We start from the raw sequence: 16,095 nt of genomic DNA on the forward strand, positions 1-16,095 counted from the left end.
AGGCATAGAGCCATTTATGTGTAACCTAACAACTACCTCATTAGAGATGAAACTTCTTCTGTGAAGAGAGCTAATACTATGCATCCAAGACATCGCCTTAATCCTATTTTGACAGCTTCATTAGCATTTATGCTAGCCTAAGGCTTTTACCTATACATGTAGATACGAACTGCCACAGCTATTACTGCGAAATGCTTTATATAACAGACAATGCCCTGCAAAGGCATGAAGTGCCTGCTTACATTCTATCATTTAGTCTTCAGGACATTATTTAATATTACATTAATTTGGATTGGAGATTTACAATATAAGAACAGCAGTGAGAAAAACTGACTTCACAAATCAAGGAAAGATTCACAGAGTAACCTTTGAAAATCATAATCTGGACTGAATGGGCAGCAGCTGCATTAGCATCACTTGGTGATTTTCACAAGTGAATTTGGCCCCTATGTATGCTACCAGACTGGTTATGGCAAAGATTAAAATAATAATGTGGTGCCAAAAGATTTCACAGCTAAACTTTAACATGCCAAATGAGGCAACTACCCAGATGTGCCTGGGTAGTTGCTTCAAAACAACCTGATCTGGTTCCAGGATATTATATATCCCAAGAGCCTAGATCCAGTCTTTGGTAATAAAGCAGAGGATATATTCCATTTAGGAACAATGATTCTGCATCAAGAGCAAGAATTTTTTAGGATCTTTTCTTTCTCACTGCATTTCAGCACCATCTCAAGACCATTATGCAAAAATAGAAACACTACTTCCCTCATATTTTTATCCTCTCTACAATATTTTTAGAGAAATGCAGGGCTGAGAAGAATAAAGCTCATAATAGAATCTCAGTCTCTCATTTTGTTTTATCTGTGCCTTAAATCTCGTTGCAACTAAAAATGTTGAGGAAACAGAAGGTACCCCCGAAAGGCAGGGAAAAAATGCTGCATGTTGCCTTAAACTATGCTCTGGGCTGATTTTTAAATTTAATTCTTCCTTGTTCTGTTTGAGTGACTGTCTACCTGTGGGTTTTTTATGCAAGCAGCATAATCCTCTTTAGTGACCTTTCAGCTAGAGAAAAGTTTAAAGAACAGTACTGCTTGAGTTGTTTTGGAGAACTTACCTCCAGAGGTGGTTGCAATTCTTCAACTGATGATCCAACTGTACAGTTTGTAGAACAGCAGAGGACAAATTCTGCTGATTACTGTTTAAGAGTAGGGTGTAAGTAATAGAAATGAAGGGGAACAGTGAAGACTCCTAGTAGGAAGCTGAAGACCCTCTTTCTGGCAGGATGGAGGGGATTTTGAGAATGAAGCTTCTTAGCACTAAGTCTTCTAAGGGGAAAAATCCCCAGCAATTGGCACTCTTCTCAGGCTACAGTGCAGATGGGTCTTCTCCAAAATACATAAATATGCACTGTGTGCCAGTTATGAAACAATATGAAAGCTGTTTGCAGGGCTATTGTTGCTTCTTCAATGTTATATTTCCTTTACACTACAATATTTTCAAATCTCTGTTTATCCTCTGTGCTTTTACTTTCTTCCTCTGAAGAAGACAAATGTTTACATTTTATTTAAAACTTGCACCCCCCTCCACCCATTGCATTATTCTCTCTACCGTGTCACCTACTTGTACAATTTTCTTCCACAGAAATGGAAAGAATGGAAAGATTCACCTTCTGGAGCCTTGACTTGAAAGGAGCTACCTCTGCCCTCTTCCAAAAGGAGTAGGTACCACTCTTGTGGTAAGGAAGAGGAGGAGCAAAGGGTTGTAAAAGACCCTTTTATGCTGTCTCTTGGATAACTTGGTTACTTTTGTGGGATGGGGGAACCTTCCTTAAGCTGCTAAGTAGAGTCCACTGGTCATTTATGCTTTAGATCCACTTCTGTGGAAAAAATCTGTTTAGCTTGGGTCTAAATGTGAAATGGAGCTCCATGTTGATAGAATGTGGTTTCTCCTGTCATATGTGCTTGAACATTCCTGTCAGGCATATTTATACTTTGTTAAATAAAAGCAGATTGAAGGATGGATTTTTTCCAATTAAGATAACCATTTATTGCTTGCTAGCAAACATTTAGGCAGAGACACCCTAATGTTTTAGTCTCTTCTACTCTCATTTTGCATATCCTGGTTTTACACGTGTATTACTCCATGTAATATGATGATGAGTCTTCTAAAGCAGAACTAGATCAGCTGTTCTTTTAAAATAGCTAGGTATTAGTGATGGTTATGCTATTATTTAGAGGCACTGCATGATGGGTGTGCTTTAAATGCCTTGGCTAATCAGAATGCTTCCAATTAAAACAAATACTAGTGATACCATGGGAAGAGTGTAAAAGAACAGGCAATACATCCTGATGTACTATTTAGACCCCCCCTTATTTTCTGTGATTCTGAGCAGCTGAGAGTCTTTCTCTCTTTCAATTGAAACATCAGTGTTGACTGGATAGATTAAAAAGATTAAAATGAGACATTTACTGTACACTGTAAATGTAATGGTTTTATGCATGGAAACACACACATTAAATTTCAAGTTTTAACTTCAAAGATGGAAGACTTCTTCTATTTCCAGAACTACATGGAAAGTAAGTGCCAGCTAACTTCTAGGAATGCTATTAGATTGTTTATGACATTTCCATGGCGAGTCAGACTGACAGACTGTCTTCATGAAGTTTCTTTCAAAGCCTGGATACTTTCATGAATAGGTTAACAGAGGTCACGTGCATATTTTCTTGGCTCTTTGTGTGGAACAATTACCTATTTGTACACATGTGGCAAGCAAAATCCCGGAGCAGAACAAATGCTGAGATCAATGTTGGAGTTTATTCCAGGTATGGAGACAAAACTTATATGTTTTTAATGACAGGACCCTGAATTTCTGGATTGTAATTTTCTCTTTCAGATTCTGATGACTTCATCTTCGTTCTTGTGGTTTATGATATCACCAGAAGTGCCTTAATAGTTAGTTTTGTAAACCATATTTCCTAAAGGAGGAAGGGATGACACTAATTTTTTTCTTTAAGACTTCCTTAGAAAATAATCTGTGACAAAGAGAAGGATATTTTAAGGGACTATCTCTGCTTGTATTGCCTATCTGTGAAGAGGAATATTGATTTGAGGTGCATCTTGCACCTTGTTCTTATCGGTCATAATAAATATCTACACAGACTAGAAAAACACTTTGACCAGAGAGACTATCGAAGTACATTCCCTCAGTGTGCCTCTAATGTATGCCTATTTTCTGTAGCCTACAAATAAGTAGTAAGTCTACTTTGTGGTTTATAAATCTGGGTCTAATGGTTCCCACAAGTAATTCTTTGCAGACTACCTCTCCTTAATGATGCTAGCATATGGGACATGTTGATGAAAATGATTTCTGTTGCTTTTCAATGATCAGCAACATAAAACAACTATCATTATAGCAACAGTTATAACTGCCCTGTTGCATCAGGTTTGAATCTTAGGATTTGACCTCAGTAGCAATTTTAGATTGTAAACTTTTATGCTTTGTAGTCAGTCTTTGAGAAGAACTGTCTGCTATGTTATTTCTTTTTAGTTTGACAGCTGAAGTCCTCTCTTGACCCCATACAATGCTTCAATGTCATAGAGAATTTCCAGCGCATCCTGTAATAATCCTGCCTCAAACAGCAACCAGTGAACAGTTAAGTCAGGAAAAGGGGAATGCTGGCTATAAAGAGAGTTATTTTGCAATCTTTCCATAATGCTGAAGCTGCACCTACTCTGTGAAATGCCTGTGTAGTTAAAACTCTAGTTGACTTGTTCTCATATTTGCATAGTAGAAGTAGCATTAATTTGATAGATAGCATTGCTGCTGTTTTTAAACCTGGGAGAAAACTTGATCCAAACCGTTCACTTTTATGCAAAGTACCCAATGAAGTCAATAACTGAAACTCATGTTTCAATTATTGATTTGTGTGATTTGCCCTTTTTATTTTATAGATTAAGGAAAAGAAATTTATGGGCATGGCCCATAGATGTCTGTAATGGCAAAAAGGGGGAAATATTTCAGGTAGTGTACTTAGAACATCTCATTCAATTTGGATATGCTTGAGACTGGTCTCTATTGGACTTTAATCATAAAATCCACAATTTTGTTTTTAAATTACTTAGAAGCTTAAATTAAGACTAGACATTGGGTGTCTTTACTCTGTCAAATCTTTTTTTTTGGGGGGGAGGGAGGAGGAAGGGGGTGTGCAGTGTGGAAGCTTGTGTTTCTGGAAATCTGCTACAAGTGAAATGGTGGTGACTTCCATGTGGTGACTTCCATGTGACTACTTCCCTTTACTTACCCTGAGAATTAATACTACTATGTCATGGACTAAGATATTGATTAATAGGAATAAAGATATACTAGATATCTTTAACACAAACAACTACTCACAGTATATAATAATTCATGCTATTTGTTGTATGTAACAGTCTTTCTTCACATATCTTTCTGTTCCAATTTTAAGCAGTGTCAGAAAGAGCTGTTCTAATTGATTTAATGTATGTTCTGTACAAGATTAGGTCAACACATACAGATACTACTGTTTAGCAAGTATTTTGCTGTTTTGCTGATTTTTGTAGAGAAGACTGAGACTTCATAGAAAAAAATCTCAGTTGCAGTTTATAAAATGGACAGTTGCATCTTATAAATTAGTTATAGCTCTTTAGTCAATATGTAATGACCTACGCATTTCCATGACCTCTTATTATGAATGCTATAAATGTAATTTTTACAGGGTAGCTGTCTATCTAGATGTTCTTTGTAGTGAATGGAAAGAAACAGACACTTGTGTAAGTCTTCTGGGAACTAGAATTAAATTCTGCAAACTATTTCTGACAGTACTAGTAACAGTGTGACAACTCAGTCTCTTTTCTCTGTGGGAAATGATTGGGCATTAATGTGGCTGATTGCAAAATAGTTTATCTAATTGCTCAGAGTAGAGACTCAGAAATGCTCTAATGCCACAAATCCAGCTGGTAGAGCTGATATTATAAAAAGAAAAAGACCACATCTCATGAAATCATGTTTTGTTATGCTCTGGGGTTAGTTTTTTCAGGGCAAGCTCATTGAGAAAGTTGATGGCAGAGAGGAAGGGGGACCAAGGAGCAGCAGATGGCTTGCCACTACTTCATCTGCATTTATCAACCAGCAGCTGAAAGGACGGAGAAACAAGGTGGGAGTCTTGCAAGATGTTCTGGTTTGATGGATGATAGAGATCATGTGCCTCTCCTCTACAGCCCCTAGCTGATTTAATCTGCTAAAGTTGTGTAATAATTGATGTAAACCCAGTGCACTCTTTATGATAAGAGGAAAAGTGTCTAATATGTTTCCAGAAATTAGCTATTTTCAGGATAAAGGATGCTGTTTCTTCTGAAGGTTTTTATCCCAAACAAATAGCCATAGTGAGAGGTTAGCTTTCTATTCCAAAATGGTCTGAGCTGAGCATCTGTATGACCTGAAACACCGTAAATTAATATTGGCATCTTCCTGGATGAGCGATCTTACGTTAAGAGGGAGGGGATTCATAGTCCAAGAAGGCAAGTCTGCAGGATAGTGGGGATTGGTGTGAACTGGGAAAGCCAAGAAGGAGTTGAGTAATAGCACGTGGCATGGTTGAGCAAGGTTGCTTTCTGCAGATAATCAATCCAATATGAGGCCATAGTCTAGACAGACCAAAGGAGCAGAGAACGCATGTTTTCAATCACAGTGCAATAAGTATAATTTTGTTTTTTCTTTTAGAGAAGGATTTTTATAAATCGAAAGGGGGAAGGGATTTCTCAAACAGAAAAGAATAAAATAGAAGAATATGATGTGGCCTAGAATGATCCTTTAGACCACTAACAGCAAAATACTGGAATGGATTGACTATATTAAAATATTGTTGAAATACTGGTGTCAAATTGTATTCAAAGGGTATTGTTTCTTTATCTTCTACCTAAATGGTTCCTATTTGGCAGTTTTCTGCTAATAAAGTCTCTGTGTCATTAGAAATCCTTACGTGTTCACAACTACTCTAGGTATTTTGAATTTCATTTTAAAATAGCAGCTACATATAGCCAACTAAGCCAAATTATTTTGCATGTTATGACAAAGGTCTACTTGACTTGCTTTTCTCTAAAGCTAATTAAATGAAAGCACAGGTGTAGGCTACACCTGAATAAAATAAATGTGGGGGTTTTTTTCTCTAAGAACCTTCTCCCACTTACAGCACAGATCTCCTTGTTCACAGATCCCAAAACATGTAAATACTATGCTCAAGTAATGAGGGCTCTTAATGATTCCTGTAGTTTGGGAAGGTGCTGGAGGAGCACTGTCAAAACATGATAATCTCAAAAAGACAGGCTTGGTTGATTGCAATGGCAATCTAGTTCAAAACTGATGTTTCACCATTACTTTTTTTTACTATACACCCAGCACTGAATCCACATCATCTTTGGTACTGTGCCTGAGTGCCTAGCACCTCTTAGATCTTGAAGGAAGGAGAGTTGCTGCTGTGGGTGGTGGTGAAGACAACACGTTGGATGATGAGATATTCTGTATATACACATGAACACACATGTAACTCATTGCAACGGCTATGAGGTACAATTTGTGTGAGTTGAGGGTGACTGGAGGGGCTGTGTGGAGCCCTGTGAACGTAGGCCTAGCAGAAATGGCCTAAAAGGTGGGCAACCTCCTTTTTTCAGAGCCGGGTCTCCACTGAGCATCTCTTCACCTGCAGTTCCCCTGGCTTCTGCCACAAGTCTTAGTTATGGCAAAACGGTGCCTGTAGAAACTCCTGGATCTAGGCGTCCTGCTTAACGTGCTCTGTGATTTCTGAGCAAGCTCTGCACCCCTCATGCAAAAATGGAACAAAAGACCACCTGATGTATAGGGGATTGATAAAATAGTCTTCCCCTTGCTCTGTTCCCCGCCTTCCCGCAGGTACACCTTTGGGCAGGCGCTGGCCAAGCCGCAAGGAACTTCCTTCCCAAATTCCCACATGCCAGTTAATTCGGTAATTTCATCTTTGGCAATAAACCACCCCCGAAGTGGCCGCCGCCGCCCTGCCCCGAGCCTTAGCGCGCCTGGACCCCGGCGGCTCTTCCGCGGCCTGGGCGCCGGGCGCGGCGCCGCGGCAGAACCAGCTCCGCGATCCGCGCCGCGTTTCGTAGGCGGCCGGGAGCGCACCTCGGGGCCTCCAGTCCCCTTCTGCGCGGTCTGCCCTGTACTACTTGAGGCGGACGCGGGTGGAAGAACACTCCCGTGCCACTCGCCGCGCGCGACCGGCGGCGTAGGGATCCGGGCTGCGGTGCTGAGGCCGCCTGTCACTCAGCGCGGCGGCGCCGGGACGCGGCCGGGGCGCAGCCGGCAGAAGGCGGTGCGGGAGTACGCGCGGTAACGGAGCCGGAGCGCGGCCGGCAGCGGCGAGGAGCGGCGAAGGAAGGCGTGGGGAAAAAACCGGGAAAAACATAAAAGAAGCGAGCAGCGTTTCTTCCGAACTGCAGGGAAAGGCTATTTCACGAGCGGCTCCCTCTCCCCCCAGCTGGCTGCGATGCTGCTAGCCACCGTGCTGCCCTGGACGTTGTTTTTGCTTGGAGCCGCAGGTACGCCCGGGGCTGGGGCGGCGTAGTGCCGGGATCTGGTGGGGCGAACAATGGGGTCGGGTGGACCCCGCTGCCGGGCGTGGGGGAGACAGCCCATGGTAGGGTTCCCCTCCCCGGCCGCGCCCCGTGTGCGTGACGAGGTGGCTGGTTCGTGCACATTGTTCGCTGTCGCAGGAGCTGGAGGGGAAAGATGGCTCGGGCGGTGCAAATTTGACAGGAGAAAGCGGAGGGGAGTGGGGGGGGTAGGTGAGAAGGGTGTGAGCGAGCGGCTGCTTCTGTGTTCTGGTGCTGCTGTCCGCGACAGGAGGAATCGCTCCTCCCGCGGGATCCCACCTCCCCCAGGCTGGGGTTTCGGTGTGCTGTGAATCCCAGACAATGGAGATAGGGAAAGAGGAGGCGAGCGAAGCAGAGAGGATGCTACGTGCGCTGTGTTAATGGTGTCGCCGTGCGAGGAGGCGGTGGATTTTCGTTGTCGTGTCGACTTCATTGTGAATATTGAAGATGCTACTGCGCTACGCAGCGGTGTCCGCCCCTCCACCCCCGCCCACCCTCCTTCTTGCAAGCGGTGCATGTGCGGAGCAGAAATTGCAGCGAACGCGGGGACGGAAGAGATGCGATCGCGGGGGTAAAGCAGCTGTTACCAAAAAAAAAAAGGGGGGAGCAAGACGGCTGGCAGTGGTGGGGAAGAGAGCCGGGGCGCTGCAGGAGGGGAACGGAGGGGCTCCCGACCGGGGGTGCGGGGCGGGTGCGCGGGAGCGGGCCGCGCGCCGCTGCCGTTAAGGGAGCGGCAGCCGGGCGCGAGCGCCCCTGCTCTCGGCGGGGGGAACGAACGGGGGACGGGAGGCGTCGACGGCGACCGCGGCCAATCGGGAATGGACGGCTCAGAGCGGGAGCGGCCGTTAGCCGCTTGGGTCGCCGATGTCCGTGACGGCCCGGTGCCCCGCCTGCCTGCCTCACCTGCCCCGGCCCGGGCCGCTCGCCTGGGGAAACGGCAGGTTGGTTGGGTGCGGTTACGGCCACACCTGTGCCGACACCGCCCCCTCCGCCAGTGCGACCGTGGTCCGTCCCGACGTGCCGCGTTCCTGTTGCTGTCCTTCAGCGAGCCTCGTTGCCCCAAACCCCTTGCTCTGCGTTGTCCTTACGGGCACTCACGAGAAGGTGTTTCCCCAGAGCCTTCTGCGCCCACTGTCCGCTACAGCACTGTTTCCTCTCTGTCCCGTCCTACGGCTCGTTAGCCGCTTTCCTTCCCCCCGGCCCCCCACCCCGTTCTTGGCAAACAGCGCGCTCTAAAGCACCCGCACTGATTCTCCCTGCTGTCTTTACCTCAAAATTGTCGTTGCCTTTACTTCTTGCAGCCCTTTCTCAGCTCATCATTTCGTAACTACTTCCCAATCGCTGCTGCTGTTATTACAGTAGAGCTCCCTCTCTGTCCAGGTTCCTGCTCTCTTGGGGTAGCTCCTGTGCCCGTTTCTGTGTCCTTGCAATGTACCCCAGTGCCCTACTCCTTCCCATCGCTGCTATTACAGATCTCACTGCACAGCTGCTTTTCACCCCTCGCTTCACTGCTGTCCTTAACTACCGTAACTCCTCACTGCCGTATTCCCATACTGATGATTCCTTATCTCCTTAAGCAATCACTTCTGCTGTAGCTCTGTCTGCTAACGTAGTAAAATTGCTATCTTGTGGCTCAATTCCAGCTCCTGTCATGGCGGACCATTGCCACCAGTGTGCTCAAGTCTGTTGCCAAATCAAGCCACCTGTTTAATATCAGCACAACACCCATTCTTAATGATACACAGCTCTCCTGTGTCATAAGCACTACTATATGGCTTCTCTTTATTATAATTTAAAATAAAATCTTACTGCTTGTTAGAGGGTATATATAACAAATAAGGGAGGGGAGGGTTGTCTTTCCGTTTCCAGCACAGTTGTTCCCCATAGCCAGCTCTGCATCTGTCTCAGCCACGCCCTCTAATCACCATCTCTGCATACATTCTCGATCTCAACCATTATAAGATGCCAGACTACTGTGATTCCGTAGCTATCACCTCTCTGATACATTCACACGGCTTTCTCAGCTGTGGGAGGGGAGAATAAAGCATTTTTTTTTTTCAGGGGAAATAGATGGGAGTAAGAAAAGAAAAATTACCTGCATATCATCTGTTGCCCCACTCAAATACATGTTTATCCAATAATAATAATTATGAATGCGTAGAGTGCCTAGGGAGCTGCACAGCTGGAACTGGACTGTTAAATCAGCATAAAATGGAGCATACAAAACCCAAATAAAATATTAAAAAGCTAGAACAAAGCAGCAGCACTGTTTATGGTAAAAGCAGCACCCAGCACATCAGTTATGCTTTCCACACTAAAGGATGCTTTGGTCTGCTAAAGCTTGTACCTTTTTTCCCCAGCTGACCTCACCACAATTTGTGATGGGGGAGAAAGGCTATTGCTTTGGAAGCTATGATATTGAAGGAGATGTCAGTGAAAGAGGGGGAGCAGCTACGATGATGGTAATAAAGAAACCCTAACTACAGCTTTACAGTAGCTTAAATGTAAGAGGAGGCGAGAAGATAGATGCTTATTAGAGAAGAATCCCTGAAGAGACTGTTGTCTGAGCAACAGTTATGCGGTAGGTTCAGAACAAAAGCGTGCCTTTACATCTTTTAGGATAATTCCATATTTTGTATGTATCCCTGTGGCCTGTGATAGTGGGGATTTATTTAGTCTACTATTAAATGAAAGCATTCCTCTTATAATTTAGAACCTAATTTGTAAACACAGCAGATGGCTCATCTCCTTTCATTTGCATCCTGAGAACTATGGTCTCTTAAATAATAGACTGTATTTTGTATAAAATTTATCCTCTTGACGTACGAACTTGAAAAGTCCTGACTTGACTGTTGGATTTTTTTAGGGTGGGGTTTTTTGTGGGTCGTTTTTATTTGATTGATTGTTTTGGGTTTTTGGGACATTTAATATCATAGTAATTTAATGAATAGCCAGTTTCTAAGTGTTAAAGATTGTGGCTGCTCTCCAGACTGAAAGTGCCTTCACTTTTCTTGGCTGATCTCCAGACACATATTTTAATGATAGACTTTTCTGCCATTGGGTATAAGTGATTGGTTTCTTGTTAATAGAGAATGGCATGAGTGCTTTTGGGTTTTGCTTTTGTTTGGTTTTTTATTGGGTAATGCCATGGGTTTGCCTTGACTGGCTGTCAGGAAAGCAGAACCAATTGATGGGGGAGGAGCAGGAGGGGATACTGCATCTGCTGCCATCAGTCTGCAAGGAACAGAAAAATAGCTCTAGTATGAGACAAAAGCACGTTTTATTTCCTCATTTAAAAGGCCGTCCTGCATTTTTACTCATTATTGAACACACTTGGTGATACTGTTTATATAGCAAATGCACAATTCTAGGGGTTTTGTTGGTTTTCTTGTGTGGCTTTTGAAGCATTGGCTTCGCAGGGCAGTATACTTCAGTAGGATTTGATCTGTCAATAACAATCCTGTTGTGCTCTAACTCACGACTTGCAAATAGTAAGACAGATATTATGAACTTCCCACAATGTCTGTGTAAGCAGACTAGGAGAAGCTGTCTTCTTTGGGAGTGTGTATCACAGCTTTTATGCAGGGAACTATCAGAAATTCAAGTGGGGCTGTTACTGTATTTTTCAAGTGCACTGAAAAGATGGTGTCTTTGTTGTTTTCCCAATTCTATACCCTCACAAAGATCTGCAATGTGAGATAAAATAAGTAAAGCAACTCAATTGTAAATATAAAAGTTTGAAAACAATCAGAGAACAAAATTTGTGTTGTTTGTCTCCTGTAATAGCTTTCTATAACACGGAGAATGTCTGGGAGAAGCTTCGCTGAGGGTGTGTCTGTGAAGAGAACTACAGCTCCCAGGCATCTCCACTTTCCTGAATGGTGTCCTTTGCGCATGTTTTCATAGGACTAGATGTGTCGATTTTCATCACAACACCCTCAAGTCCTGAAGGGAAAAAAAGACCCACCAGGCAAATAGACTTTGAGACATAAAAATCACAGAAGCAAATTTGAAGGTCAGATCTATGCTGGCTCTGGCTTCTTTTGTTTAGGAAAACACATTACCATCGTTTAAAGCCCTTGCTGATGCAAAGGGATGTAAATTAGGTGGGTTTGGCGGTAGTGCCATTATGCCCTTTCAGTTCATGGTGTTGAAATGCAGCTTCCCTACTGCAGCTGCTCATTAGGAACATTGCCTTTTGAAGTTACCATGAGAGCCAAATGGCGGGCTTTCTGATACGTTGCATTTACAAGTGTCCGTTTACAAGTGTCCGAGGCATTCTCTGCTAAGTACTGGAATGAGATTTTTAGTTTACAATATAGGTGCCTAAAGAAAGTGGAATAGATAAAAAAATCAAGGATAAACTTCAGATTAAAATAATTTTTTCGCTTACAGTTCAAATCCAATAGCTTCCACTATATCTGTCTAAGATGATGATGAGAAGCCAGATAATTGCTCTCCATACAGTGAATCATACCTGCAGCTTCTAGACCTTCCAGGGATAAATGAAAGAAAAGCTTGTGCCAAAACACATTGAGGTGTACAGGGTAGATGATGATGATGATGATGTATTTGAAAATGACTGAGGCTACCTGACAGCTTCCGTTATAGCATTTTTTGAACCTCGATATGGGCTTTGGCATCTGAGGTTGCTTTTGTTTTATCACAAGCAATATATGTATTACAGGTACTTTAGCAAAGCTATTGTTTGGACAAATGTAGAACATCAATAGCCTTGTCCTGAGAACTTCAGATCTTTAGGCAGCTGCTGATGGAAAAACTGGCTTTTGGGGAGTAGCTAGCAATGGAAGGTTTATCCTGCTAAGCAAGTGCAAATTGCTTTAAGATATCAGACTCCTTCTCTGAAGAAGAAGGAGCTGTGGGGTATATTCATATAGTACTGTGCTTAATAGCTGGATGAGTTATCCAAATTCTTAAGCCATCATACTTAAAAAGTGAACAATTAGTGTGGATATCTAGTAATCATTTAGACCCACATATTTGCAGCAGAAACAAGGGACCCATGTTACATTTGAAGAAAATTAGGTGTTTGCGCCTGAAGATTAAGGTCTCAACTTTCTACTGTGTGTTCAAAATTAGACCTCAGAATTGAAAATGAGGGAGAGAGATTTTTCAGCTTGAGTCTATAATTGTTCACTTTTTCTGCAGTGCAGGTTCTGTGTTTCTTCCCTGTCCAGATAAGGTACTAAAGGTCTGTAAGACTCTGACTGTCCACAGAAGTCAGTAGTAAACTTGGCATCAGTTGGCTTAAAGCCAGGTCACAGAGGGACCCAGAACCAGGGAATGGTAGAAACTGATCCTACAGCTATTTCTGCTAGCAATTTGTTGTGGCAGGGCTGAAGCCCTATATCTGTAAATCTGATGCAAGAAAATTAAGTTTGGGCTAGAGACAGTAATGTGATACGTGTCGTAGTTGATCCTTTAGCTATTTGCATCCTAGATCTTATGACAAGACAGCTACAGAGATCTTCGGGGTGTGTTGTGAAAACTGCGAGTCGCCTGATTTAGTACAGACTTGGTAGAATGATGTAGAAAATAATTTGGAAATGCGTTGAAATGGTCAATCTCTTAGAACAGAGAGACCATTTGATTTATTTTGAGTTAAAACAAATATCCATCACCTTGTCAGGTTATTGTTTGCCAGGACAGAATGCTTGTAAACTCTTGGCTGTTTTAAGTGTTCCAGAATCGTCAGTTTCATAATGTCTTGAATAAAAATATTTTTTTTCTTTATAGATAAGTTTTTAAGACTGTTACAACAATTCGGTCTTTGTAAATCAAGGTAGATACTTTTCATAATTTGTTACTGATTTTAAAAGTAGGCAAGACAGACTAATTTTCTTAAAATCCATCTACTCAACACTAGTGAGGCTACATTTGGAGTGCTGTGTTCAATTCTGGGCTCCCCAGTACAAAAACAGATATGGACTTAGTGGAGTGAGTCCACTGAAGGGCCACGAAGATGGTGAAGGGACTGGAGCATCTTTTGTAAGAGGAGAGGCTGAGAAAGGCTGAGACTGTTTAGACTGGGAAAGAGGAGACTTGAGGGGATCTCAAAGTAGATAAATACATGATAAATATATGAGGAGGAGGGAATGAAGAAGGAAACCAGGCTTTCCTCAGTGATGCCCAGTGACAGGGCAAGAGACAATGGGCACAAATTGGAATACAGGAAATCCTATCTGAACGTAAGAAAACAGAACAAACCCTTTGTTATTTTTTTTTTTTTTTAATTTATATTTTTATTGTGAGGGTGGCAGTTGAATCCTGGAAGAGGTTTCCCAGAGAGATTGCAGAGTCTCTATCTATGGTGGCATTCAAAACCCATGTGGGCTGACTCCTGGGTAACCTGCTGTAGCTGCCTCCCCCTCTTGGACTAGGTGATCTCAAGGGGTCCCTTCCAGCCTCAATGATTTTGTGATTTTTAGTACAGCTGCTGCTATGAAAAATAGTTATAATAGATGCTTCTTTAAATATTTTATTTACTTTTTCATTTTTGTATGTTAGTGATATGTATCAACCTTGAAGTATTTAAGATTGTTAATTGTTGGTTACTGGTTTATGTTTAATAATAATTTTCAATGTTGGTTAACTTGAAATGCCTTTCCAAAGATGTGAAAGGGAGTGTTTAAACCTGTGAAAAGGTTGGGAAGTGTGTGAAATAAAGGGTTAGAATGAGAAATGAGTTAGTTAACATATTCACACTGGGCAGAGTATGGTATATCGGCACTTGAAATGAAAGGTCCTTTCCATAGGAGAGTCCTGGCTGAGTTGTACATAGAAGGTGTGGTTGACCAGGTGATAAATGATGACTATTTTTAGTGATGAAAACTTTATACAATGGAAATGGGAAATTGATGTCTCCAAATCTGAATGGGCTTTTCTGGATGTTTCATGTATTGTATTTCTTGTCCCAAAAGCAAGTATATAAAAAAAAATACTTTAAATGTTACTGGAACTGCAGTATGTTCATACAGAAGTTAGTTAATTGTCACTGAAATTAGTTTGTAATATTATGAAGTTTCTTGTTTTATTTTAAAAAAACCCTAAAGATTTCTTTAAAAAAAAAAAAAAAAGTTGCAGTTATTCATAGTGGGTTTTAAATGCAGTCTTTTTAACATGAAGATTGATACACATCAAGGATTCAAAAATTTAAAATCCTATTTTTTGCAGTGCCTTCATAGCTAGGCTATATTCAAGGCTGCATTTAAATATGATAGAAAAGATGAACAGCCAATTTGGTGTTGTTTACACAACATTGGCAAATTGGTCTTAATGTGTGGTATTATTGCATAATCTTATGTTTAAAATAAACACTGGAAATAATTGAAGAAACCACAGAATTTGGAAATGCTCGTTGGTGGTTCTTCACATCCCACTAAAAAGCAGGCTGTCTTTGCATATTAATCAGTCTTTCAAAGGAAGTTTGCCTTATTTGCATTGTGCATGCACTGAGGAGTCCCATAGTGTGCCTGAGAAAAAAAGAGGGGGGGGGGGGGAATGGGAATTGTTGTTCTCAAAAGGGTTTTTATTCCATTCAAGTGGAAAGACTGAATGCAGGAGAATTAGCGCACTGTTTTGTGGAAGAACAGTCCCATTTGGTCATGGCATTTCATGTGGAGCAGTCCTGGCTTGTAAGAAGTCTGAACACTGGGAGTAGGGTTAAGAGGGGAGTAACTCATCATTGTATGATGTAATCTACAGGATGTAAGATACTCTCAGTTAAATGTACAAATACTCTGTGGATTATCAGGCAATTAGGATTTAAAATAAAATATTGGTGAAATGTCTAGTATTTGCCTTTTATGAATACAGTGGCCAAAACTCTGGGCCTTGGTTGATACCTTTGGAAAATGTGGAAGATGTAAAGATTGGTGAAATGTTCAAGTTACGTAAGTTTTGGAATAACAAGATTTCTTAGGCCTACATCACTCCTCTGGTAATGCGGTTTTACATTATTTCAGCTGTTACTTTGGAGCAATGTGGGGTGATGTGTTAATGAGTCTTCTTCTGTTCTGGCTGCAAATCCTGGAAAGGTGAGCTTTTCTGTTATTTTTTGCATTAGACATGCTTGTATAAGCAAGGAAGGTGTCTGTCAGACTCAAAAAATCTCAAATCTTTTTATTCTGAGATTTTGAAACATGACTCTTAGGTAATAGTAGAGATGTGATGAGTGATAGCTCTCAAACTCTTTTGCTTGGTATCCAAAATGAGAAGATGTACAGATAAAAATACATATGTATATATATGTAGTACACTAAAATACATACGTATATATATGTAGTACACTGTAGTGGGAATTTTTATTTTCAAAAGGAGCTGTGGCACAATGAGTAAGCGTATTGGCTTGCAAATTGAGTCTGTGATTGTGGTGGTTATGAGTAGCATTATCAACAGCTTCTGGTTTAAGTACAGGTGAAACCTAATCTA

The 16,095-nt window shown here is 41.9% G+C and overlaps 1 protein-coding gene across 7 annotated transcripts in view; it reads left to right on the plus strand.

Annotated features, from left to right (window-relative positions):
* Positions 1-7,202: 7,202 nt before the first annotated feature.
* NCAM1 (neural cell adhesion molecule 1) overlaps positions 7,203-16,095 on the plus strand; it is a 145,175-nt gene continuing 136,282 nt past the window's right edge. For 3 of the 7 annotated variants that reach the window (XM_054802824.1, XM_054802825.1, XM_054802826.1), the window contains exon 1: positions 7,291-7,590. In XM_054802824.1, coding sequence (XP_054658799.1) covers positions 7,539-7,590 — 52 coding nt within the window. In that variant the 5' untranslated portion in view covers positions 7,291-7,538. Of the gene's footprint in view, positions 7,591-16,095 lie in introns of all 7 variants that reach the window. The other 4 variants (XM_054802821.1, XM_054802827.1, XM_054802820.1 and 1 more) reach the window with 4 other exon arrangements.

Source organism: Grus americana, chromosome 24 (genome assembly GCF_028858705.1).
Source record: "Grus americana isolate bGruAme1 chromosome 24, bGruAme1.mat, whole genome shotgun sequence".
Lineage (NCBI taxonomy): Eukaryota > Metazoa > Chordata > Aves > Gruiformes > Gruidae > Grus > Grus americana.